Source organism: Nyctereutes procyonoides, unplaced genomic scaffold (assembly GCF_905146905.1).
Source record: "Nyctereutes procyonoides isolate TBG_1078 unplaced genomic scaffold, NYPRO_anot_genome, whole genome shotgun sequence".
In the NCBI taxonomy this organism is placed as follows: Eukaryota; Metazoa; Chordata; class Mammalia; order Carnivora; family Canidae; genus Nyctereutes; species Nyctereutes procyonoides.
In genome coordinates, this window is record NW_026575125.1 from 78,890,036 (window position 1) to 78,917,414 (window position 27,379).

The following is a 27,379-nucleotide window of genomic DNA, read 5'->3' on the forward strand; positions in this document are numbered from 1 at the left end:
CCACTTTATTTGTATAGCTCTAAAACAATTAAACTTATTTTATTCAAAGAAGCACATACACTATAAATCCTGCTTTACAGTGTCAAGTATTTGTTTTTAATGGTAGGTATTTTTGACTGAATTTTCTAGACTTCTATTCCTTTATGTTCTGCTACATGCCTGGAGAAACTGTCAGCACTTATTTAGTTCTTTTATTTTTTGTAATAGCATGTCCACATAATTTTCTAATTTTTTTTTTCCTCTGGGACAGAAATTTGCTCTTTCTCTTGAGTCCCTGTATCATTGACTTTTTTTTTTTCAGATATGAGGTTATATTCAAACAGCAGGTGGGAACTGAGGATATATTCCTAGGATTTTCGAGAAAGGATTCTTCATCCGCATGTTGTGAAGATCTAGTGGTGAGCCTCTCTATTTTCTCTATGACCCTGATGGCTACGTTTACTAACTGTTGTATACATAATACCACAGGCAAGGCAGTAAACTCTTTAAAAATAGTGGTTGCTATGTTTTAGGTACTAAGGGAATAATGGGATTGACAGTTTAAGTTGTAAACACAAACTAAATTACATATATGGATAAGATTTACAAATAAAAATAGTAGAATCATAGGATGTGATACACTATTTCTAGTCCTATGAAAACTGCCCTTCCCTGGATCTCTCTTATCTCTTCTATCTGTATTTTTTCTAATGACTCAGCTTACATTGTGAGACTTAAAAAGGAACTTTTTTCTTACTTTTTGGATCCGAACTTCTGATTTAAAACTCTAAAACTCCCTTATCGGGATGACACTGTTTCTATGTAATAACAACAGCAATACCAATGAGATCAATAAGATCCCCTTACTTCTACTTATTTGAGCCTCAGAATGATTGAAGAGTCTGGACCTAACCAAGAAGGTGGGGTGCAACTCGTTTTGGTAACCTACACTAGTAATTTTGGTGTAGAGAATTATTTTCCTGAGATCAGAGGCTATGCATTTATCTTTTCCCCTCCCTCTTTACGACACTCCACTGTATAGAGTACTGAGGTACCCATTGGAGATGCTTTGCTTAATATTTTTTTCTTAAGCAAATGATAAATGGAGTCTCTCTTTTGCATGAACTTCAGGTTTTCTCTTACTAATAAAATTTAAGACATTGAATTGAATCAAGTAACACAATGGGAATAGTGAGTTTAAGTACCTCAGGAGATTTTTCAAACTCTAATGAGTTAAGGTTTAAAGTGATCTTGAAGTAATTAGCTTCCAGGGTTTTACCAGTAATATCCCAATTCCTATCTTTTAAATAACTGTAAAATGACAGTTTTGATATCTATGATTGAGGATTGCTATAAACTATGGAGAAATTCTAGGCCCTAAGTAAATAACTGCTGTGAGCCTTTCTGTCTCTCTCCTGTAAAGTGCTACTAGTATTAATAATAATTGGCTATTAGAAACCAAATTATACCTCAGAGTAGGAGTATACAATTTATGTAAAACTCAACAAGTAGGGGATCCCTGGGTGGCTCAGCGGTTTAGCGCCTGCCTTTGGCCCCGGGCGTGATCCTGGAGTCCCGGGATCGAGTCCCACGTCGGGCTCCCCGCATGGAGCCTGCTTCTCCCTCTGCCTATGTCTCTGACCCTCTCTCTCTCTCCCTCTCTCTCCCTGTGTCTTTCATGAATAAATAAAATAATCTTTAAAAAAAACTCAAGTATATACAGAAGAAGACTTGATCCCTCCCTTTAATGAACTTCTAATTGGGGAGACAGAACTCACATGAATGAAATCATCTTATTAATAGTTAAACTCACTGTTGACAGTTTTAAGTCTACCAGGAGTTTAGAGGGTTTGGATAAGGCATGGACAACACTGAATGGAAACCACATGAAGTATCTGTTGGTGCTATGGCACTTCACCACATGTACAATGTTTTTTCTCTTGCTTTTTCTTCATATATGCAATTTTTAAATACTTAGTGAGTACAATTGCATACGAGGCACTGTTCTAAGTACTAGGGATATAAAGATAAATAAGATACAGTCATAACCCTCAAGGAATTTACAGTAAAAGAGGTGGACATGTAACAAATCATTGCAATTCAGTATGGTAAGTACATATTTAAAGGCATAAACCAGGTACATGGTGACATAAGGCAGAAAGGGATCAACACTGGATAGACAGGATTTTTCCAGCAGCAACATTCCAAGAAGGGCATTTCAAACAGAGGTAAAGCACTTGGGAAGGTATCCAGGCATGAAATAACATGGCCTAATTGAGTAAGTTGTGAGTATAAGAAGAGTAAAGAATAGCTGTGGACAGTGGCATACTGGTAAGCTGACTCTCAAAAAAGAAAAAAAAATCCCTGATTTGTAGCTTGAATTTTATCTTGTGGGCATATTAATGATGATATCCACCATCACTGCTTAACCCCATTGGTAAGACTCAGACTAAAGAGGCTGTTGACCACATTTCAAGTACTTCTTGCTCAAATTTATAAGCTTATTATTCCTGCTGATAATATGGATTTTCTCAGATCTAAGATATCATCAAATTGCCATTTATTTAATAACAAAGGAATAACATTGATTGCATGAAGCACCCCAGTATCAGAAATACCAAAGTGTGGGGGAAATTACACCTTAGAACTGGCTAAATTTGTCATTTGGAGGCTTGACCTGGTGTATATGTAACAATCCAAAACAGAAACTTTAAGAAGAAAGAAGACCTCTGTTTAAGCTGAGGAAGATAGTAGCACAGTCTAAGTACAAGGAGTGATTTAGGGTTTAAAAATTCACAAAGATTACCCTTTCCTGTATCCTCCCCAGACTCTAAATAAGAGAGCAAGTTTCATGAGTCTTAAATTAAAGCGATTGTCCTAAACAAAATTCTCAGTTACAGATATATATGTCTTCAGCAAACCTTTTGTTCTTTCCTTCTAACCTCAAGCCAAAGAGCTTCATTATCTAAAGTTTACCTGCTGCTCCTCTCCCGAGTTTGTAGCTACCATTCTTCCCTTGTCTTAATCTATATTTAGTCATTTTATGCTCTAGGTAAAAATTGTACAACATGATGATTTGTGAACAACATGATGATTTGATACACATATACATAGTGAAATGATTACTGCAGTCAAGCTAATTAATGTATCCTCTCCTCACACACTTACCATTGTGTGTGTGTGTGTGTGTGTGTGTGTTGAGAGCACTTGAAATCTACTCTCTCAGCAGATTCCCAGTATTCAATATGGTATTGGTAACTATAATCATCATGCTGTACATTAATTTTAGAGCTACAGCTAGGTCAGTGGTTTGCAGGTTTGTTTTGTTTTTAGCTGCCAACCATTTTCTTCAAACAAAATTTTATGAGAAAGCCCAACATATAAAATACATAAAAGTACCACTGCCTTGGTTAAAAGGGTACTCTCACTCATGAAGCAGCTCCTAGGAGAAAAACTGGGGCTCTTCGGAACATGGTTTAAAAGATGCTTATCTAGCCTTTTCTCCTTGTATTACGGTTAGGTAAATAAGGTATCAAATACTCATATAAATTAATGTAAGAATAATAAGAGCTAGAGGGCTTTTTCCCTCCTGTATAACATGTATGTTTTTCCTTACATTTCATGAGTATAATGCCCCTGTATTGTTCTATTTTACTTTATTTTAATTTATTATTTTTATTGTCTCTTTTGTTCTCTATACTTTCCGACCCTCCCCACAAGAATCCCGTTATAATGGGTTTGATATATATCCTTGACTATATATCCTCAAATACATATTTACCATTGTTTGCTCTACTTTTTAATTCACATACTTATTGAGCACTTACTATAGGCCAGATACTTGGTATACAGTGTTAAATAAAATAGATAGGTTTCTCTTTCTCACAAGGAGCTTACTTGCTATCAAGAGATCAAGCAGTCTATAAGCAGCAGCACAGACTTCCATAGATCCATCCAATAAGGAAACAGTGAGCCCAAATAGATATAGGTTTTACTTACACAGGCAGGATAAGCAAGATCAGCATGGTGTCAGCACCCCATGTCCTCTTGCCCCACAGGACAACATCAAACTAAAAATACAAGATGACAGGTGACATGAGCAGTAGGGCAGTCTGTTGCTGAAGAGCCAACTCTAGACTGTAGCTAAACTGTTTCATAGCCTGCATCTGTACCCAAGAGGAGGGAGGTAGAAAACCCTTATGCCTTATTGGAACCAGGGAGTAGGGTGAGAAACCGCCTCATGGTAGCCTCCTACAAGATAGGGAGCCTCCTACAGGGTAGAAACACAGAAAAGAAACAGCCTTGAGGCAACTCCTCACAAGATTGTATATCTCCCCATGTTCCAGGAGGATCACAGGATGTTCTGCCAGGACTTGGGGCAGATTGCAGTTGAGACCTGCCTATGTGGCCTATGTGGCCTATGTGGCCAATGTGGATAGTGCAGGGTCACTGGAGTGCCATAGCAGAGCCATTTCCCTAAATTTACAGTCTATGAATAAAGGTTTTTATCCTGATTGCTCTCACTTAAAATGATATAATAATAATGCTAGCAAATAATGTATATAATGCTGATTATATGCCAGGCATTTCTCTGAGAACTTTGCAAATAGTAAATCATTAATCCCCACATCAACCCTATAAAACAGGTGCTATTGATTTCATTTTATGGAGGAGGTTGCTGAAGCACAAAAGTCAAATGACTTGCTTAAGTTCACACACTTAGAATCAAGCAGAATTATGATTTGAACCCAAACAATTTGAATTTGACAGAAGTGCGTATAAAATGATGTGATGCAAAGAAGTAATCCAAGCAGAGTCACAATACAAGGTGGCGTTTGGCCTGGACATTTGAAGTACATAATATTTTGCCAGGATGGAAAAGCTGCTGCTGTTGAAAGTATATGATGTGTTTTGAGAGCTATTTGTGATGTTCTGGAACCCCAGAAGGTACTGGCATGGAGCAACAAAAAATAAAATGGAATAAGCTTAGAGCTAGTCATAAAAGCCCTTGAAAGCTGTGGTTCGAATTGTGTCCCCACCAAAGTTCATATGTTGAAGCTGTAACCCCTGTTGTAATGGTATTTGGAGATGGAATCTTTGAGAGGTAATTAAGTTTAGATGAGGTCACAAGGATGGGGCCCACTTGATATTAGTGCCTTTCTACAAAGATGACAGAGAGCTTGTTCTGCTTACTCACAGCGAGAAGGCAGCTTTCTGAAAGTTGAGAAGAGAGCTCTCACCAGAAACCAACTATGCTGGCATATTTGGCATGCTCAGAATTCCAGTCTGTAGTATTTGTTATGGCAGCCCCAGCAGACTAAGACACCATGAAATTGGGCATTAGAGTTGCAAAATTTCCTAAAGCAGGTGAGTTAAACAATTAGATGTGTATTTCAGAACAACTCTAGTGGCAGATTATGGTGGAGAATTTGGCAGAGATGATGGTAGGAGATGAGTGTGAGTTAGGGAGATTGGTGGTAGGAAAACTAGTTGATAAACAATTGCACTAATACAGGTAAGAAAGGTAGGAGCCGGGGTCCCTGGGTGGCACAGTGGTTTGGCGCCTGCCTTTGGCCCAGGGCTCGATCCTGGAGACCCGGGATCAAATCCCACATCGGGCTCCCGGTGCATGGAGCCTGCTTCTCCCTCTGCCTGTGTCTCTGCCTCTCTCTCTCTCTCTCTCTCTCTCTCTCTCTCTCTGACTATCATAAATAAAAAAATAAATTAAAAAATAAACAAATAAATAAATAAAAGAAAGGTAGGAGCCTGGAGTGTGGCATTGGTAATAGAGAGCAAAGTAGACATTTCAGAGGTATTATTGATAGGATTTTAAAAGTTGTCAAATGATATATGTAAGGGAGAAACAGGAGTCAAGAGTTCCAGCTTGGGTGACTGGGTAAATGGTGATGACATCAATCAAGATATGGGAATGTTAGTGGTTTGTCTCTGGATGGTAGTCTTAGAGGTGGTTTCTATTTCTTTTTGTTCATCTGAATTTTCCTTCCTTTTTAAAAAATACTTACCATCTATTGCTTCTGGAATAAGAGTAAACAAAGAGTGGTTTTGCTTGTGGTATGGGGATACAGGTATGGAATGCAAAAGAAGACAATTGCTTCTTGGCCTTTTGGCTAAGATAAAGTGCAAAAGAAGACAAAGTACTAAGAGAAAAAACACTAAGTTTTGGTTATATTGAGTTTGAAGTGCCTGCAAGAAATCTTGTTGGAGGCATCCAGTAGGCTGTTAGAAATATAAATCTATGTGGAAATCAAATACAGGGATGGGAGATGTTGATTTTCAGAATTGGTATTTGCTCTCTGAGGGATTAGAATATATTACCACTGAGTGCTGGCTTTGCATTGGGCTTAGAATGAAGTAGAATTGATTTTAGGTAGCACCTGTATGTTAGGAGAGGGCAAGGTGTTGAGAGGAACACTAGGAGACTAACAGAAATGGACTGAGGACAGAATACATACCCCTTGGGATGGGGTCAATATTCAGAGACAGAGTTCAAACAGAGGCATTGGAAATTCTCACTCCAGTTCCAAGCTGGGTACTGAAAACCAAAAGGATGTGGATCAGTGAAGTGAGGTTGAGACTGTGTCATGGCTATAGAGATAAAACAATAATGATGGGGGAAGCCAAAAATCTGTCATAGAAACAAGGTGGGAAAAAATAGGAACCTGCCTACCCCTGAGATATAGGACTGACCAAAGTACCTGACCTCTTGGGTGCCAGTTGGGGGCTGTAGGAAAAGGAACTTTAGGTATCAAAGTATTGTAGGAAGATATCCTGTCTTCCCTATAGGATTATTTGTGGTAGGAAGGGGGATGGGTGCAGTGGAGAAGTAGATCAATGGATTCCCATTTTCACCCTTGCATGTTGAACAGCAGATTATCTCTAAAACTCAAAAGTAAATGGGCCTACGATTATTGATATTCTGCCAAAATGACCCATAGTTTGTTCTAGAGGAGGGGAAAAGCGTCCTGCATGTAGTTTGATGCTCTTTTAAGCTGCAATGGATACATATTTTGGTTCTTCTGCTTTAATGCATCTGTATTGATAAGGGGAGTTTCTGATGTGACCTATAAAACAAGAAACTAAGCCTGTTTCTTTTTCATCATCATCTCTTCACTGGGATATGAGCCTTGCTCCATCTCTAAATCTCACTGAAAATGCGATGAGAGTCAGGGATGGGATAGGAGTCAGTCACTATCTGGCAGACACAACCAGGAGTCACATGTTTATCACACATTCTCATCCTAGAAACGGCTATCAGTCATTCTGAGCAAAGTGTCTCCCTGTCTTCTGAGAATTCACTTATTTCTTGAGTGGTCTACATCTCAGGTCCTGATTTCCCTCTTTTTTTATTTTTATTTAATTTTTTTTATTTATTTATGAAAGTCACACAGAGAGAGAGAGAGGCAGAGACACAGGCAGAGGGAGAAGCAGGCTCCATGCACCGGGAGCCCGACGTGGGATTCGATCCCGGGTCTCCAGGATCGCGCCCTGGGCCTAAGGCAGGCGCCAAACCGCTGCGCCACCCAGGGATCCCTCTGATTTCCCTCTTAAGGTTAAATCAGTCATATTCATTTACTTTTAATTAATAAATAGATTTGGCTGCTTGATAATGGAATGTATTATCTTTCTCCATATAAATTCACACATTTTTTGTAGGCTTTCTGGTTATGCTAACCTTATTTGATTGGTTACATATCAGACTGTGGTCACAGAGAAGGATATTTGAGCTGTAATACAATTCCTTATTATCAGCTCAAGGCAGCACAGTAAACTTTCATTTCAATTTCTAATAGTTCTCAGTAATATATGTACATTTATAGTTAATATCATAACAGTCTTTCATAATGATGGTAGGGGATAAATACTTCCTTAAAAGCAAATCTAATTGTATGGATTTAATATATTTGTGATTATGAACATTAGATGTATTTAAATTTTTAAATAGTACCAAAATTAGTAGAGTTGAAAATACAAGTCTCCCATAATGAGAGATAGATGCAGAGTACATATGGGGGAGAGAGAGAGAGATGGGGGGAGAATTTGAGATGGGCTTAGTGTCAGGTGTGAAATAAGAGTGAAAGGTGTCTTACCCATATTACTTGGTTAAAAAAATAGTAATTTTACATTTTGATGAGGCCATTTTAAGGAGGCTTCATCAAAATATCTGAATCATATGGTCCAGAATCCTTGAACCAGAACTGGCAGAAACTTCTGAATCTATGCAAACAGATTAACAGATTGACAGATTGACCCTAGGAAAATGCCAAGATTTGAAGGATGGATAAGGAAGAGGAACTGAGAAAGATATTCATAGATAGGGGAAAGCTGTAACAGTATCTACTGCTATATAGGAGTAAACCAGAATTAAAGTGCAGAAGGAATTTTTAGATTCATCAGTTAAATCTTTGGTGACCTTTGGAAGACAGCAACTTCAGTGGTGTAGTGTGTGCCAACACCAGATTGAAGAAAGCTGAGAAGGAAAAAAAAAAGAAAGCTGAGAAGGGAATAGGAAGTGAGGAAGAGGAGGCAGCAAATGTAGATCATTCTTCAAGGAAGTTTAACAATGAAGGAGAGGAGACAGAAGAGATGGTTGTTGAGGAGGAGGCAGTATTTAGGGGTATTTTGTAGGATAAAAGAGAATTAAGAATGCTTTTCAGACAAAGATTCCTTCATTTGCTTATGTAATATTTATTGAGTGCCTACTGCATGTCATTAGAGTGAGTGAACAAATAGGAAAAAAGTAGTCATGGTATGGGCCCCCAGAAAACTTTTAGAAATGGATGGCAGCATTTTTGGTTATAAGGTGTTATTGACATTTAGTACTTAGGCGCCAGAGATGTTCTAAATCCTGAAATAAGAGGCACAATCCTAAAAACCGGTAGTTGTCTTCCACAAAATTAGGAAAAGAGAGTTTGATGATATGAGGATGACCACACAGCAGTAGTCTACCCTTTTGATTACTTCCTCCTTCTTAAAACATGTTTTTTCTGTACGTTAATGACTCCCCTCACCTGTTTTTTTTTTCTATTTTTTTGTATATTTTTTATTGGAGTTTGATTTGCCAACACATAGTATAACACCCAGTGCTCATCTCATCAAGTGCGCCCCTCACTGCCCGTTACCCAGTCACCCATCCCTCCACTCCACTCCCCTTCCACTACCCCTAGTTCGTTTCCCAGAGTTAGGAGTTTCTCATGTTCTGTCACCATCTCTGATGTTTCCCACTTATTTTCTCTCCTTTCCCTTTAAACCCTTTCACTATTTTTTATATTCCCCAAATGAATGAAACCATATAATGCTTGTCCTTTTCTGATTGACTTACTTCACTCAGCATAATACCCTCCAGTTCCATCTATGTTGAAGCAAATGGTGGGTATTCGTCGTTTCTAATGGCTGAGTAATATTCCATTGTATACATAGACCACATCTTCTTTATCCATTCATCTTTCGATGGACACCGAGGCTCCCTCCACAGTTTGGCTATTGTGGACATTGCTGCTATGAACATTGGGGCACAGGTGTCTCGGTCTTTCACTGCATCTGTATCTTTGAGGTAAATCCCCAGTAGTGCAATTGCTGGGTCAGAAGGTAGATCTATTTTTAACTCTTTGAGGAACCTCCACACAGTTTTCCAGAGTGGCTGTACCAGTTCACATTCCCACCAACAGTGCAAGAGGGTTCCCCTTTCTCTACATCCTCCCCAACATTTGTTGCTTCCCGTCTTGTTAATTTTCCCCATTCTTACTGGTGTGAGGTGGTATCTCATTGTGGTTTTGATTTGTAGTTCCCTGATGGCAAGTGATTCAGAGCATTTTCTCATTTGCTTGTTGGCCATGTCTATGACTTCCTCTGTGAAATTTCTGTTCATGTCTTTTGCCCATTTCATGATTGGATTGTTTGTTTCTTTGCTGTTGAGTTTAATAAGTTCTTTATAGATCTTGGATACTAGCCCTTTATCTGATAGGTCATTTGCAAATATCTTCTCCCATTCTGTACGTTGTCTTTTAGTTTTGTTGACTGTTTCTTTTGCTGTGCAGAAGCTTTTTATCTTGATTAAGTCCTAATAGTTCATTTTTGCTTTTGTTTCCCTTGTCTTCATAGATGTATCTTGCAAGAAGTTACTGTAGCCAAGTTCAAAAAGGGTGTTGCCTGTGTTCTCCTCTAGGATTTTGATGCATTCTTGTCTCACATTTAGATCTTTCATCCATTTTGAGTTTATCTTTGTGTCTGGTGTAAGAGAATGGTGTAGTTTCATTCTTCTGCACGTGGCTGCCCAATTTTCACAGCACCATTTTTTGAAGAGACTGTCCTTTTTCCAGGGGATAGTCTTTCCTGCTTTGTCGAATATTAGTTGCTCATAGAGTTGAGGGCCCATTTCTGAGGTCTCTATTCTGTTCCATTGATCTAGGGGTCTGTTTTTGTGCCACTACCACACTGTCTTGATGATGACAGCTTTGTAGTACAACTTCAAATCCAGCATTGTGATGCCCCCAGCTCTGGTTTTCTTTTTCAATATTCCCCTGTCTATTTGGGGTCTTTTCTGATTCCACACAAATCGTAAGATGGTTTGTTCCAACTCTCTGAAGAAAGTCTATGGTATTTTGGCAGGGATTGCATTGAATATATAAATTGCTCTGAGTAGCTACGACATTTACACAATATTAATTCTTCCAATTCACGAGCATGGATATTTTTCCATCTCTTTGTATCTTCCTCAATTTCTTTCAGAAATGTTCTGTACTTTTTAGGGTATAGATCCTTTACCTCTTTGGTTAGGTTTATTCCTAGGTATCTTATGCTTTTGGGTGCAATTGTAAATGGGATTGACTCCTTAATTTCTCTTTCTTTGGTCTCATTGTTATTGTATAGAAATGCCTCTGATTTCTGGGCATTGACTTTGTATTCTGCCACACTGCCAAGTTGCTGTATGAGTTCTAGCAACCTTGGGGTGGAGTATTTGGGTTTTCTATGTACAGTATCATGTCATCTGCAAAGAGGGAGAGTTTGACTTCTTCTTTGCCAATTTTAATGCCTTTTATTTCTTTTTGTTGTCTGATTGCAGAGGCTAGGACTCCTAGTACCATAGTGAATAGCAGTGGTGAGAATGGACATCCCTGTCGTGTTCCTGATCTTAGGGGAAAGGCTCCCAGTGTTTCCCCATTGAGAATGATATTTGCTGTGGGCTTTTCATAGATGACTTTTAAAATGCTGAGGAATGTTCCCTCTATCCCTACACTCTGAAGAGTTTTGATCAGGAATGGATGCTGTATTTTGTCAAATGCTTTCTCTGCATCTATTGAGAGGATCATAGGGTTCTTGTTTTTTCTCTTGTTGATATGATCACGTTGATTGCTTTTTGAGTGTTGAACTAGACTTGCATCCCGGGGATAAATCCCACTTGGTCATGGTGAATAATCTTCTTCATGTACTGTTGGATCCTATTGGCTAGTATCTTGTTGAGAATTTTTGCATCTGTGTTCATCAGGGATATTGATCTATAATTCTCCTTTTTTGGTGGGATCTTTGTCTGGTTTTGGAATTAAGGTGATGCTAGCCTCATAGGAGGAGTTTGGAAGTATTCCATTCCTTTCTATCTTTCTGAACAGCTTTAGTAGAATAGGTATGATTTCTTCTTTAAACGTTTGATAGAATTCTCCTGGGAAGCCCTCTGGCCCTGGACTTTTGTGTCTTGGGAAGTTTTTGATGACTGATTCAATTTCCTCCCTGGTTATTGGCCTGTTCAGGTTTTCTATTTCTTCCTGTTCCAGTTTTGGTAGTTTGTGGTTTTCCAGAAATGCATCCATTTCTTCTAGATTGCCTAATTTATTGGCGTATAGCTGCTCATAATATGTCTTTAAATTGTATTTCCTTGGTATTGGTTGTGATCTCTCTTTTTTCACTTATGATTTTATTAATTAGAGACTTTTCTATTTTGTTTTTAATAAGGCTGGCTAATGGTGTATCTATCTTATTAATTCTTTCAGAGAACCAGCTCCAGGATTTGTTGATCTGTTCTACAGTTCTTCTGGTCTTTATTTCATTGAATTCTGCTTGAATCATTATTAAAGCTCTTCTGCTTGGTGTAGGTTTTATTTGTTGTTCTTTCTCATCCCTAATATGGAGAGGGAAACAGGCATTCAGATCCAGGAGATAGAGAGGTCCCCCCCAAAACATCAATAAACACCATTCAACACCTTGACATTTAATAGTGAAACTTGCAAATTCCAAAGATAAAGAGAAAATCCTTAAAGCAGCAAGAGACAAGAGATCCCTAACTTATATGGAGAGAACTATTAGATTAACAGAAGACCTCTCCACAGAGACCTGGCAGGCCAGAAAGGGCTGGCAGGATATATTCAGGGTCCTAAATGAGAAGAACATGCAGCCAAGAATACTTTATCCAGCAAGGCTCTTATTCAGAATAGAAGGAGAAATAAAGAGCTTCCAAGATAGGCAGAAACTGAAAGAATATGTGACCACCAAACCAGCTCTGCAAGAAATATTAAGGGGGAACCTGTAAAAGAAAGCAGAAGCCCAAAGAAATAATCCACAAAAACAGGGACTGAATAGGTATTACGATGAAACTAAATTCATACCTTTAAATAATAACTCTGAATATGAATGGGCTAAATGACCATCAAAAGACACAGGGTTTCAGACTGGATAAAAAAGCAAGACCCATCTATTTGCTGTCTACAAGAGACTCATCTTAGACCTAAGGACACCTCCAGCCTGAAAATGAAAGGGTAGAGAACCACTTATCATTCCAATAATCCTCAAAAGAAAGCTGGGGTAGCAATCCTCATATCAGATAAATTAAAGGTTATCCCAAAGACTGTAGTAAGAGATGAAGAGGGACACTATATCATACTCAAAGGGTCTATCCAACAAGAAGACCTAACAATCATGAATATTTATGCCCCTAATGTGGGAGCTGCCAAGTATATCAATCAATTAATAACCAAAGTAAAGACATACTTAGATAATAAACACAAATACTGGGGGACTTCAACACGGCACTTTCTGCAAATAACAGAAATTCAAAGCACATCTCCAAAGAAAAAAGAGCTTTAAATGATACATTGGACCAGATGGATTTCACAGATATATACAGAACTTCACATCCGAATGCAACTGAGTATACATTCTTCTTAAGTGCACATGGAACTTTCCCCAGAATAGACCACATACTGGGTCACAAATCAGTGACCAAAAGATTGGGATTGTCCCCTGCATATTTTCAGACCATAATGCTTTGAAACTTGAACTCAATCACAAGAAGAAATTTGGCATTAACTTGTCTTCTATGTCACTCACTCGTTCTTCCACCTCGTTAACCCTCGTCGTTAGGACTTCTAGTTTGGAATGAGTCTCATTCAATTGATTTTTAATTAGTCTCGTGAGTCCTTAATGCTTTTTTCTAGAGCCACCAGTAGCTGTATAATAGTGCTTCTGAATTGGCTTTCTGACATTGAATTGTAATCCAGATTTTGTAACTCTGTGGGAGAGAGGACTGTTTCTGATTCTTTCTTTTGAGGTGAGGTTTTCCTTCTAGTCATTTTGCTCAGTGCTGAGTGGCCAAAAACAAGTTGTATTGGGAAAAGGAGAAAAAGAGAGAGAAGGAAAGAGAAAGAGAAAAAGAAAAAAGAAAAAGAAAAAAAAAGAAAAAAGAGAAGAAAAAGAGAAAGAAAAAGAAAGAAAGGTGAAAAGAAAAAAAAAGGGGGGGGAAGCAATCAGAAATCAAAAAGAAAAAAAAAGAAAAAGAAAAAACCACGGGGGAGTATCTTCTGATTCTGTAGACTTTAAGTCCCTTGACTTCCCCTGGAACTGGTCCGTCTAGCTGGTCTTCTGGGGGAGGGGCCTGCTGTGCTGATTTTCAGGTGTTAGCACTTGGGGGAGCTGCTCTGCCCCTGCCTGCTGCAGGGCTCAGTGGGGGTTGTTTACCCCATGAGGCCCCAGGAGGAACAGCCACAGTGGCTATGGCAGCTCTGGAAACCTGGATTCAGCTTCTGCAGTAGCTCCGGAGCTCTCCGTCTGCAGGGCCTGGAGGCTCCGGGGCGGGGCCGCTGATCTGCTCAGCTCGGGGCAGGAGCGTCCTTGCTGTCCTGGGCCCTCCCGGCCTCTGCCTGTCCCGGGGGGAGGCCGGATCCTGGGCTGTGTCCCCGCGCCCTGTGCTCCGGGGCCTGCGCTGTTGGATTCGCGCTCCCGGTCGCGCAGCCCCCTCCGCGGAGCCGCTCGAGCCCCTCCGAGCTGCTCCCGGCCGCGCAGCCCCCTCCGCACGGAGCCTCTTCCTCTGCCCGAGCCGCCGCCGCCACCGAGCTGCTCCCGGCCGCGCAGCACCCTCCGCGCAGAGCCGCGCCCGAGCCCCTCCAAGCTGCTCCGGTCCCGCCGTGCGCGCTGCAGCCCTTAGGGAGCTCGGCGCACTCTCCTGGGCGCGCAGGTGTCTGTTAGTGTCCCAGGGAGCCCGAGGGCATCCCCGCCCTCCTGGGTCCTGCTCTAACTCCCTGCGAGCCCCTTTCCGCCGGGGAAGGTTGAATCTTAAAAATGAAGAGGTGGTAAAATATTGTAGTTAAGGTGGGGAAAGAGAAAAAAATGGAAATTTACAGTCTGATATAAAAACGAGTTGTACTGGAAAAAGGAAGAAAAGAAAAAAATAGGAGGGGTACCCTCTAGTTCTATATACTGTAAATCTCTAGACTTCCCTTGAAGCTTTCCAGCGCTGCTTGGTCAAAAACTCGCTCTTCCCCTGTCCTTTCAGCTGATCTTCTCGGGGAGAGGCCTGCTGTGCTGATTCTCTGGTGTGTGCACCTGAGGGAGCTGCCCCACCTCCTGCCGGGTGCCGGGCTCAGTGGGAGCTGTTTACCCCCAGAGGTCTCTGTTCCCTGGCGGCCCTGCCTCTCCCAGGCACAGGGTGACAGAAGGAGGGACAACAACACTGGCAGCGGCCAGCTCTCCAGCTGTGGAATCACTCCCGCAGTAACTACCACAGTCTCCCAGTCCGCACTGGCCTGGATGCTCCCCTGCTGGCAGGGGGCACTGATCTGCACAGCTTGGGGGCGCCCCGCGGCAGGAGAGTCCTCACTGTCCTGTGCCCTCCCCGCCTCCGCCTGTCCCAGGGCGAATGCAGGATCATGGGCTTTGTCTGCTGGGTGCTCTGGGATCTGGGGCCTGTGCTGCTGGAATCGCGCTCCCAGGGCCTCGGCTCCTGAAGGCAGCAGGGCACAGACCCCTCCATCCAGAGCCCCTGCCTGTCCCACCGGCTTTTCCCCAGGCTTTTACCGAGATCCGCCCACAGTTTGTGCAACGCTTTCCCCCGGCACACTTCCTCTATTATTGATTCAGGGAGACTCTCCGGGTTTTTCTCCAGAATCACTGGGCATTCCTCATCTCCTTGGCCCCAAGGCACTGTTTTTTTTCTCTCCTGCCTGAAGTTCTCTAGGTCTCTGAAAAGAATCTATTTATTTTTTCTCTATTCTCTTTCCATCCAGTCCCATGACTTTAAATACTATTTCACTAGTCTTGGTCTCTCCCTGAAACTTTGGATTCATGTAACCACCTGCTTACTTGACATCTCTCACTTTAGCAGGCAACTCAAGCCTAACATGTCCAAAAGAGAGCCCTTAATTGTCTTCCCCAGACCTCTTTTTCATTGATCTTTGTCATCTCAGGAAATGGCAAGAGCATTCACTGCACAAACTAAAAACGTAAATCATACCTCATTCCTTTTTTCCTTTATACTATCTGCAAGTCTTCTTGGCTCTACTTTCAAAATACATTCTAAATCCATCTAATTTTCCATTACCACTCCATTATCATGTTCCAAACCACCATCATCTCTCATCTGGACCTTTATGATTCCTTTCTCTCTCTCCTCCTTCCTTCAAAAGTTGCTTCCTTGCAGCCTTTCCACTGTCTCCAGAGAGATCATTTTAAAAAGTAAATCACATCACATCATTTCTTTGTTCAGAACCTTCAATGGCTTCCTACAGCACTTAGAACAAAAATCCAAACTCTGTATCTTGACCTATGAGGCCTTATATGATCTGACACCTACCTACTTTTCAGTTTCATCTGACACCACATTCTCTTCCTTGTTCATTATGTTTTAGCCATCCTGGCCTTCTTTATGATTCTTTAATGTGTCAGGTTATTTCCTGGTACCTTGCTTCTCATTCTACCTGGAATACTCTTCCCTTAGATAATGACAGTTTTACCTCCTATTTTTTTCTTGTTTAAGTGCATCAGTCTGTACATCTAGAACCATATTACATTAGAGTAGTAAGTGTTGGTCATTATTTCCTCTCACTTTAATTTGAATGTTTCTGGGGCTTCCCCATTTGACTACTCATTCAGATGCTGACTTTGGGGTTGTGTGTTAAGGAACTATTCATCTATTCGGATTTTATTAAGAGTTCTAAGTAAGAATGGGTGATGAATTTGATAAAATGCCCTTTTAAGATTTGTAGAAGGGGAGGTGGGTGGGGGGATGGGGTGGCTGGGTGACAGGCACTGAGGGGGACACTGGGTGTTATACTATATGTTGGCAAATCAAACTCCAATAAAAAATATATATATAATAAATAACAAAAACTATTTTCATAGGAATTAAATGATGTGGTCCCAGGTAGAATGTTTAAAAGTGTATATAGGTCATATTAAAGGCTTGCTATTGTCATTTTCATGGTTCTTCACATTAAAAGTGCTATTTTATAACAGAAACAAAACAAAAAAACAACAACAAGAAAAATTTGTGGAGATTATATGATACTTTTTCTTTTGATCTAATGGTAAATTTTATTAAATCTCTTAATATTGAACTACACTTGCATTTATTCATCATTCAACAATTATTTACTGAGTGCTTACCATGTGCCAGGTTCTATCCTAAGCACTGAAGATACCATAGAAACAAAGCATAAGTTTATCATTGCCCTAGCAGAACATACCTTCTAGTGTGAGAGAAAAATGAACAAAATACATAAATTTTATTGTATATTGGAAGGCAACAGATGCTGTGAAGTAGAAAATAACAAGGGAAGTGATAGGGCATACTAAGGTTGTTAGTAGCTGCAATTTTTTTTTAGTAGTCTCCATGCCCAATGCAGGGCTTGAACTCATAACCTGAGATCAAAAGTCACATACTCTACTGACTGAACCATCCAGGCACCCCATAGCTGCAATTTTAAACAGTATGATCAGGGAAGGCCTCACTATGAAAGAAATATTTGTGCAAAGACTTGAAGGACATGCGAAAGTTAGGCTAGGAGGTTGGACAAGTTGTCTAAACAGATATAAATTATCAAGACTGAAGAGAGAAATTTAATGTTAGAAGTATCAATAGCTAACAAAGAATTATTCTCAGAGAAGTAAAGAATTGGAAGGTGATTGCAACAAGGAGGGTAACTGGTGGTATAGTGTGAAGACATGAGATTCATTTTTAAAAGCTAGAGGGAAGGGGCATGCCCAGGGATATAAATGTAATGGGAGGAAAAAGAAACAGGCACCACTTGAGAAGACTAGGGAGTGTCATCAAGGGAGATTCAGATTTCAAGAAATTGAAAGGAATATTCAGAGGCTGAAGTGATAAGGGATGATGGACTGTGTGTTCCGGAGGACCTATGGAAGTGTTTCACGAGTTGGTGGGTCATAGGAATTGGAAACAAAATGGGAGATATGAATATCCAGATGGTCATTATTAGGTTATAAACAAGGACTCGGGAGTCTGAGGCTCCTTGTGTTTATTGACAAATAGAGATAAAAGTATAATGTATTTAGTTCTGGTGTCTCAAGACAGCTAGTGGTAGTGAGGCTGTGAGTGTTTGAGGGTGATCATGGGGGCCAGTAGAGATATGGAGGTCCTATAGACAAATCTTATTCCAGAATGAGCTGAGCTTACCCTGGACTCCTGTGAGAGAAAAGGTACAAAAAGAAGTACTATGCTTCCATGATCTCATAAGACAGGCATGACAGTATAGTACTGGAATCTTTCCAAGTGCTAACATCATAGAAAACTTATCCATTAATTTAAAAAGATATCTATTGGTTTTGTGTCCTGGCTTTGGAGAACACATACCTCTATATGTTTATTCTTCAGAGGTAAATGTTTATATTATTTCAAAGTAGGGATCCATCAGTTTTAATATTTTTCATTTTCCTATAGATCTTTATTGCTCATGAGAATTTTTTTTCTCATGAGAATTTTTATAAAATACTTAGATGGCTGCAATGGGAAAAGGGTCTCCATAATTAGACATGGGCTTCCATAGTTAAATAACAGGAAGTTAAAATACTGAAGCAATTTGGGATGAGACCTACCCAAACTTTTTCTGTTAATCAAAATTTCCTAACACTAAGTTTCAAATGGAAACTCAAATAGTCTTAACTTCTTTGCTAAGAATCAAATATATTGGAAGTAGCTGCTGTATTTCTGTCAAATAAAAATTTTTTTATAATATTCCAAATCCATAAATTAAATAAGATTATGTTTTAAATTTTTAGTCCAAACCCTTCTGTCAATCAGTTTGAAGTCAATAAATAACCATGTCTATTTTCCAGGAATTCATTAAAAGTATTTCTAGGGCAGCCCCGGTGGCCCAGCGGTTTAGCACCGCCTGCAGCCCAGGGTGAGATCCTAGAGACCTGGAATTGAATCCCACGTCAGGCTCCCTGCATGGAGCCTGCTTCTCCCTCTGCCTGTGTCTCTGCCCCCATCTCTCTCTCTCTGTGTCTCTCATGAATAAATAAATAAAATCTTTAAAAAAAATAAAAGTATTTCTAAAGAAGTCTGATTTAGTGTTTCAGAAATTTTTCTGTTAAGATTCCTATTGAACCTTCTACCTTATGAGATATTAATGTGTATGATTCCACTTAATTTGTTCCTTCCTGTCCCTCTTCTGAAACCATTTTTAGTACACAATTTTAATTTTCTCAAGAGGAAAAATTAGTGAGTTGTTTCTGAATTACCCTTCACTAGAGTTGCAAGTGATTTTAAGAACCACTTTAAAGTTCTACCCAGGAGTTGTATCTAAATTTCACATAAGTTATAATTTTTTTCCTTTCTCAAATGTCATTTCAACCTTGGGGAAATTATCTTTTACCTTGAAAAATCTAAACATTTCATACTAAAGAAATAAATATTTATATGCCTTGGTCCAGGTGATATGAGTCATCCTGCAACTTAAGAACTTCTCAACTATCAGATCTGCAAGTTATTATAATAAAAATAGGTCTTTCTTTGTCCAGTAGAATGCTCTGGACATTTACTTTGATGTAGAGCACCTATAACTACCACTTTAAGAAATGCTCTATTTCTCTTAAAATATCTGTTATTATGAAGATTTGAATTTTCAAAATATAAATTAGGAGGTAATTCTTTGCCTAATGAAAATATTAGCCATAGGATATATTTAGGTAATAGGACTTCTGGAGCTCTATTTACAAATATTTTTATATGCATATTTAGTAAACTTAAAATATAAAACTTACATACATGTAATGGTCCACATATTTCATATTGTAAAAACACTATTGCCCTCTTTAAGCTTCTTACAAGGAATTCCATTTTCTCCATTACTTATTTGATATGTATTTCCGTCATAACCTGGTGCTTTCATCCTTACCATTCCAGTTCTTAAATCACCAGATGTCTGATATTTCAAGTCTTCTAGCTCATTTTAGAGAAGGCTTTATAATTTACCTTAAACTTAAGTTGTTTTCATTTGTTTATAGAAACCATAGATGGATGGATAGATAGATAGATAGATAGATAGATAGATAGATAGATAGATAGATCAGCAACTTGTATCAAAAAGAGAATTAAGGGGCACCTGGGTGGCTCAGGGGTTGAGCATCTGCCTTTGGCTCAGGGCATGATCCCAAGGTGCTGGGATCGAGTCCCACCCACATCAGGCTCCCAGGGAGCCTGCTTCTCTGTCTGCCTATGTCTCTCTCCCTCTCTCTCTCTGTATATCTCTCATGAATAAATAAATAAAATCTTTTAAAAAGGGGGACTTAATTAGAGTGAGAGATGAGGCTTTGTACTGTGGTAAAATACACAATATAAAATTTACTGAGAGTGACATGTAGTACATTGACAATGTTGTGCAACCATCACCAATATCTAATTCCAGAACATTCCATCAACCCAGGAAGAAATCTGTACTCTAAACAGTCACTCCTCTTTTCTCCATCTCCAGCCTCTGGCATCCACCAATCTGTTTTCAGTCTCTATGGGTTTACATATTCTGGATGTTTCATATGAATAGAGTCCTACAATATGGGCCTGGCTTCTTTCACTTAGCTTAATGTTTCAGGGTTCCTCCATGTAATAGTACTTCATTGCTTTTTATGGCTGAATAATATTCTATTGTATGGCTATACCACATTTGGTTTTTGTTTGAACACCTGTTTTAAATGATCTGGGGTAGGTACTCAGGAGTAGAATTGCTGGGTCATGTGCTAATTGAGATGAGACATTTTTCAGTAAAATCTTACCAAACCAATCAACAGTCCCATTTGTGTGTGTGTGTAAGGATCATGTTGTTGTCTTCTGTTAATAACTATTAGGGGTTCCTACACTTCTCTAGGAATTGTGGTATGGGAGTATATACTGGGATACTACAGATGGCATCACCAACCCACACCCAACCTAAGAACTAACTACTTTTTATTCAAAGTGTCAACTGATGTAAAGTCCATTGAAAGCCCCCAACCTTAGCAGGTGCACTAGTCTATACCTTCAGACAATGAAAGTTACAAGCAAGTAACCAACATGTTCCTATATAGCATTGGAGTCAGACAGACCTTAGTTCAATTATACACAATTGCTCGTGGGCCACTCAGTAAACTTATCCATATCTCAGTTTCACCATCTATAAAATGAGGGTATTCCTGCCTCTCAAGATTGTTATGAGGGAAGGGCCTAGCCCTGCACAAAGCTGGAACTTAATAAATTAGTTCTCATTTCCACTTATTTCCCTACAGTCTTCACATTAACTGTTCTTCAAGACAGCAGTATTTTTCTTCTCATTTTCTCTTTCAGGTTAAAATTAAACTGCCAAATACGAACCCTTCTGAAATTAAAATTGATATCCAGGAATTGATCATTGACCTCCGTACTCCTAATAAGTGAGTACTACTTAGAACTAGAATAACAACAACAACAAAAAAGAACTAGAATAACATGTTATAATATTAACGAAACTTTAGTCAATATTCTTAAAGTGTACATTGTTATTTTGCATCACCCCTAAAGTCTGAAAAAAAGTGAAAGTCATTCAGATGTTTGATCGACATAGTATAAATATAAATGTATTTGGAAACACCTAATTTTTTTCTGCTTTGCATCCATACATTTGGAGTAGGTTGATATCACCAAAACAGTTCTTGACATTCAGATATAGTTTTTGCTTATCTGTGAGGAAAAATAATGAGAGGTGAAAATCTCTTAAGATGTAAGTCTTTCATGTGTTTTTTTGTACAATGATGGCATAAAAGAAGCAATATCTTTAAACTTTGTAGTTTTTGTGGGGCTCTAAAGTTAAATTTGATTATACTTATCTAGAAATGAACAGAAAAATCTTGTCATCAATTACTTAAAACAAAAATTCTAACAACTAATTTATCACTAGCTCCTCAAGTAGTGTGAATACATTGAAAAAGAATACAGGTAATAGTGGAATAATTCAATTAAGCATTGATATTTTCAAGAGTCCTGTTACACAGGTTCAAATTATCTTCCCAAAGCACAACATACAGTAAGATTCTGATATAAATATTATCTTGAAGCCTGGACAAATCAGTGCTGTCTCTCAAAACCAACTGTAAAGAACTAGATAAAATATCTAAATATCTCACTGCTAAAAAAATTAAAATATAAATAAATAAATATCTCACTGCTTTGTTCACTTTTCATCTCAATGTATAGCAGTTAGCACACTTGGGTTGATAGCAGCGGTTCTTTCTCTGTAACTCACGAACATTTCAAACTGGGTGTGGCTAGCAGTCAGCTACTGGCACCTTTTCTTTCTTACATTATCAGTATCAATAGTTCTCCCCTGTTGATCTTAGGACTTCAAAAAATAAAAAGTAGATCCTTCACACAAAAGACTTCTATGTGTAAACAACCCAGTGTATATACATAGCTTAACCTTGATTTCATTACAGCAGATGGATTTAACCCAAAATGATCTACAGATGAATATATATAAAATATTTTTCATTACTTTTATCATTTCCAAAATATATTCTCACAAGAAATTGTCTCATGTTATAAAAATTACACCCACTATTCCTACCATTCACTTCAAGGATTATTGTACTTTTTAAATTCATATTATAAATGCTTCTATTCTCTCATACAACCTCTGCATGGAAAGTTGCTTAAATGAACAGTTAATCTTCCATGATATTGGTGTGCTTGTTAAAAGCACATACATATCTACACACCATGGAGTTAATTTCCATTTCCGTAGCAGTTCTCCATCAATCTTTAGGCAGCTGCTCTGTCTATGCTGTCATTCCAGATATCTATCAGAGCCCACTAAATGAAAGACTCACACAGAGATACCTGTCCACATAGAATGTGAGCTACACTAGAATTTTTGCATCATAAACTGTTCTTATATATTAAATGCTCTGTGCAGAGAGGTGCTGTTCGTGTATGTATAAGACAGAACAAGTGAATCTATTTTATTTTTTTTATCATTGTGTTGAAACTATTTTATACATAATTTACGTTTTACTACAGTAAGTACAAAACTGTGGTTCAGTTTACGCCCTTTTATCCCAAATCCAACCTTATGGTTCAAATCTAGTGTATATTTTACAAAAGAAGTGGTTATTGATCTTGGAATAATTGATCTGTCTTTCTACCGTGTGAGAGTTTAACACAAATTTTAAAATTTTAGAAATGAAAGCAATCTCTGCTCTTGTTTTTTTTTAATAAATTAATTTTTATTGGTGTTCAATTTACCAACATGCAGAATAACACCCAGTGCTCATCCCGTCAAGTGTCCCCCTCAGTGCCCGTCACCCATTCACCCCCACCCCCCGCCCTCCTCCCCTTCCACCACCCCTAGTTCATTTCCCAGAGTTAGAAGTCTTTATGTTCTGTCTCCCTTTCTGATATCTCCCACACATTTCTTCTCCCTTCCCTTATATTCCCCTTCACTATTATTCATATTCCCCAAATGAATGAGAACATACACTGTTTGTCCTTCTCCGATTGACTTACTTCACTCAGCATAATACCCTCCAGTTCCATCCACGTTGAAGCAAATGGTGGGTATTTGTCGTTTCTAATGGCTGAGCAATATTCCATTGTATACATAAACCACATCTTCTTTATCCATTCATCTTTCGATGGACACTGAGGCTCCTTCCACAGTTTGGCTATTGTGGACATGGCTGCTAGAAACATCGGGGTGCAGGTGTCCCGGCATTTCATTGCATCTGAATCTTTGGGGTAAATCCCTAACAGTGCAATTGCTGGGTCGTAGGGCAGGTCTATTTTTAATTCTTTGAGGAACCTCCACACAGTTTTCCAGAGTGGCTGCACCAGTTCACATTCCCATCAACAGTGTAAGAGGCTTCCCTTTTCTCCGCATCCTCTCCAACATTTGTTGTTTCCTGCCTTGTTAATTTTCCCCATTCTCACTGGTGTGAGGTGGTATCTCATTGTGGTTTTGATTTGTATTTCCCTGATGGCAAGTGATGCAGAGCATTTTCTCATGTGCATGTTGGCCATGTCTATGTCTTCCTCTGTGAGATTTCTCTTCATGTCTTTTGCCCATTTCATGATTGGATTGTTTGTTTCTTTGGTGTTGAGTTTAATAAGTTCTTTATAGATTTTGGAAACTAGCCCTTTATCTGATATGTTATTTGCAAATATCTTCTCCCATTCTGTAGGTTGTCTTTGAGTTTTGTTGACTGTATCCTTTTTTAATTGAATGGACTAGTAATATCAGTCAAATGATAGTTAACTGCATTAGAATTATCAATAAAACCCAGATTTTTGGAATTATACAACCTTAAGAAATAAAGCAATGTCTTAAATTTTTCATTTTTAAAAAACTGGTTGTTTTGGCATGTCAATTCCCAACATGGAGTAGATGGAAAGGAGGAAAGATAGGGGAAATTGGATAATTTCCCAAGGACTTTTGTCTTCATAAGAGGTTTCATTATTTTTTGAAGTGAATCCTAAGAATGTCATAAATGAGTTCCTTGAATGGGAAAATAAAAGCATATTGTAAATAAAAGTATGAGTTAATTTTTGGTTGAATGCTGTTCAGATTATTCTCACCTTTGCTGTGTCCTTTAATTCAGATCGATTGAGAATTGACTGATACTCAAAGTGAAAAAATGTTTTCAAAATGAAATAGTGAAGTTCAGCTCAGTAGCTATCTGCACTTTGAAAATAGTTATGGTTCCAATAGAAAACCTTTAAAAAGCCATATTTATTTTAACCCAGATATTTAGATAAAATAATTTATTAACTATGTAAAATAAAAGCTGCATTATGTGAATATGCACAGAACAAGGTTGTCCTGTATTTAAATCTCTTGCAAGGAACATCACCTTGACTTTGCTAATATAAATGTAAGTATGCAAGTCTCTAGAGTTCATTTTATGGATAGTTTTTTTGTCTTTACTTTTACATATTATAGTTCACGTTTAAATAATTGCTAATGAAAATCAACACTGGATAAACATTTGATCAGTGCTTAAACTGTAGCTTCTTAAAAGCAAGTACACTATCGATATAAAGGCTGAGGGATTGGGTTTAAATGTTTATTCATATGTGGTAGTGCTAATCTATAGTAGGTATTCAAATATTATTTTGTGGTGACCTATTTGCTTTTCATCCATTTATTTATTCACTCAACAAACATTTATAAGTCTTCTGCTAGACACTGGGGGGACACGAAGATAAGATATAGTTCTGTCCTTCAATGAATTGTACATGGAAAAGTATTTGTAGAATTTTATTTTGTTTAAATATAAATCTCAACTCAGATATCAAGCAGTAAAACAGACTAGACAAAAATACTTCCTTTCTCCTAAGATCCTAAATAAGTTTCAGTTTCTGTTGTTCAAAATTTTAGTATGTGAAGCCATACTACTAAAGACTAGACAGAAATGCAGGGATAGATGGATCATTACAATGGCCACTGTCTCTTCTGAATTTATTTCTCTCTGGACAAAGAGGTGTACATTATCATTAGAACTCCTTCTTTGGCTGATTTATAGTTGTCTTAGTGCAATGAAGCTACCACCACTGAGCTTTGCTTTATTTTTAAAGTGCATATATTATCATTTGTAGGATAAAGGATAAAGCAAATCTAACTCCAGCTCAACCTATATTATAAACAATTTTAAAAAGATAGACTCTAAATATTTTTTGCACCTGCTTTTTTTGAGATGCCAAATATAGACTATATTAAAATACATCACCATATCATTACTTCTGATAGGGAGAGTTTTTCCTACTCTAAATATCTGGAATGGAACAAGAGTAACAGAAAATTTCTCCTTTAGGTTCCAGAGACATGTGATAAATACTTTTAATGAGCCCAATTTCCTGAACTTAAATATTTGCAAATGAGTAAAGAGGCAATTGGTTTTCAAGAGTTTGTTTTCAAACACTAGTTATTTATACAAGTATTCAGTAAGTATCCCTAAAAAATACCAGATTACTTTACTAATTTGGGTCTTATGCCTTCTAAAAGAGTTTTTTGGTCCACTTTTTATAGACATACTCAAGCCTTCTCTATGAAGAATGTGAGGTAACGAGTTTTGTGCATTTAATTTTCTTCAGCTACCAGCATGTGCTGACCCCATGCATAATACAGATTCATTCCACTATGAGAGAATTATGGATGTCTCATCCCAGCAATGCATCTAAAGCATACAGCTATCCAGCAACTGAGCCACAACTGCAAAATAAACCCTGAAATCTCTCACAAGGCTTTCATTCAATGTATAGTAGAAAGAACCAGAAGCAAGCCCAGAGTAGCACTTTCATTGATCTGGTATTAGAATTATTCCAGGCCGAATTTCAATAACTATACCTGTAGTGGAGACTCAGCCTAAGGTTGCATTAGCAGAATTATTATAGAACTATTCCAATTTTCAGATTTGTGTCAATCACATTCCATCTACATGTAAGCATGGCTGGCAACAGATCTATCCAACCAACTTAAAATTGCAGTGGCTCGGGACTCCTGGGTGGCTCAGTAGGTTAGGCATCTATTTTCAGCTCAGGTCATAATCCCAGAGTCCTGGGATCAAGCCCTGCATTGAGGTCCCTGCTCAGTGGGGAGTCTGCTTCTCCCTCTGCCCCTCCGCCTGCTCATGCTTATGCTCTGTCTCTCCCTGAAAAAAATAAATAAAATTTTAAAATCTTAAAAAAAAATAAAGTTGCAGTGGCTGTATTCTTCTGCCTATTATCCAAGCCTGAGACTATGTGTCTATAATGCAAAATGAGGTCAATTTTGAAAAAAAAAATAGTGGGGGATCAAAACCCCTGCTTGGACTTTTAAGGCCAAAACTCTGGTATATAATTTATGTTATTTAGGCGTATTTTTGATCCAGTACTTGTACTGTCTAAGTATTGTGCTTTGGTTCCTAATCTTCTGATACTTTGTATTGCTTTCCATTACCTTATTAAAAGTGACATCTTCTGGATTTCACTTTAGGAAGCTGATTCTGGGTTTTTATCCTGTCTTGTTTTGTTCTGTTTTTTAGGAAGCTGTTGATAACTCTTCCTCAACCTGTGGAATGCAGCAGTGCCAAAGCTTTCTATATCCTGGAGACTGAGACTCTTGAAGTCACCATGACTATGAAAAGAGAACTGGATCTCATTAATTTCTTCTAAAACTTCATGAATAAGGAGGAAAAATGGCACAATAGCACTGATAAAAAATAAAACTTTGAAAAAATTGGTTAATGTTTTCTATCTTATTATTCTGACATATTTCTGAAAGGGTCTAAATTCAATTAAAGTGAGATCCTGATATTTACAATCATGTCTATGACTCTGGTGAGAAATATTGTTTTCTCATATTCATAAGTTATTCCATTTTTATAGCAATAGCTGGATAAAACTGACAGGTTAGCCAGTTAGATTACTGCATGGCCAATTAAAAACTGAAATATTGGGCAGCCCGGGTGGCTCAGCGGTTTAGCGCTGCCTTGGCCCAGGGCCTGATCCTGGAGATCCAGGATCGAGTCCCACGTCCAGCTCCCTGCATGGAGCCTGCTTCTCCTCTGCCTGTGTCTCTGCCTCTCTCTCTGTCTCTCTGTGTCTGTCATGAATAAATAAATAAAATCTTAAAAAAAACTGAAATATGACCATGAAATGGTTGGTCCACTTATTTCAGGA

At 38.5% G+C, this 27,379-nt stretch overlaps 2 protein-coding genes across 3 annotated transcripts in view; one reads left to right on the forward strand and one right to left on the reverse strand.

Annotated features, from left to right (window-relative positions):
• Window positions 1-4,015, reverse strand: part of NUP62CL (nucleoporin 62 C-terminal like) — a 98,698-nt gene extending 94,683 nt beyond the window's left edge. For both annotated transcript variants that reach the window (XM_055337395.1, XM_055337400.1), the window contains exon 1: window positions 3,979-4,015. In XM_055337395.1, the coding sequence (XP_055193370.1) occupies window positions 3,979-4,004 (26 nt within the window). In that variant the 5' untranslated portion in view covers window positions 4,005-4,015. The remainder of the gene's footprint in view (window positions 1-3,978) is intronic.
• The window catches only part of DNAAF6 (dynein axonemal assembly factor 6), a 44,920-nt gene extending 18,041 nt beyond the window's left edge, over window positions 1-26,879 (forward strand). Inside the window, exons 5-7 of the mRNA XM_055337401.1 lie at window positions 302-398; window positions 21,038-21,123; window positions 26,743-26,879. Of these exons, the coding sequence (XP_055193376.1) occupies window positions 302-398; window positions 21,038-21,123; window positions 26,743-26,872 (313 nt within the window). The 3' untranslated portion in view covers window positions 26,873-26,879. The remainder of the gene's footprint in view (window positions 1-301; window positions 399-21,037; window positions 21,124-26,742) is intronic.
• The last annotated feature ends 500 nt before the right edge of the window (window positions 26,880-27,379 follow it).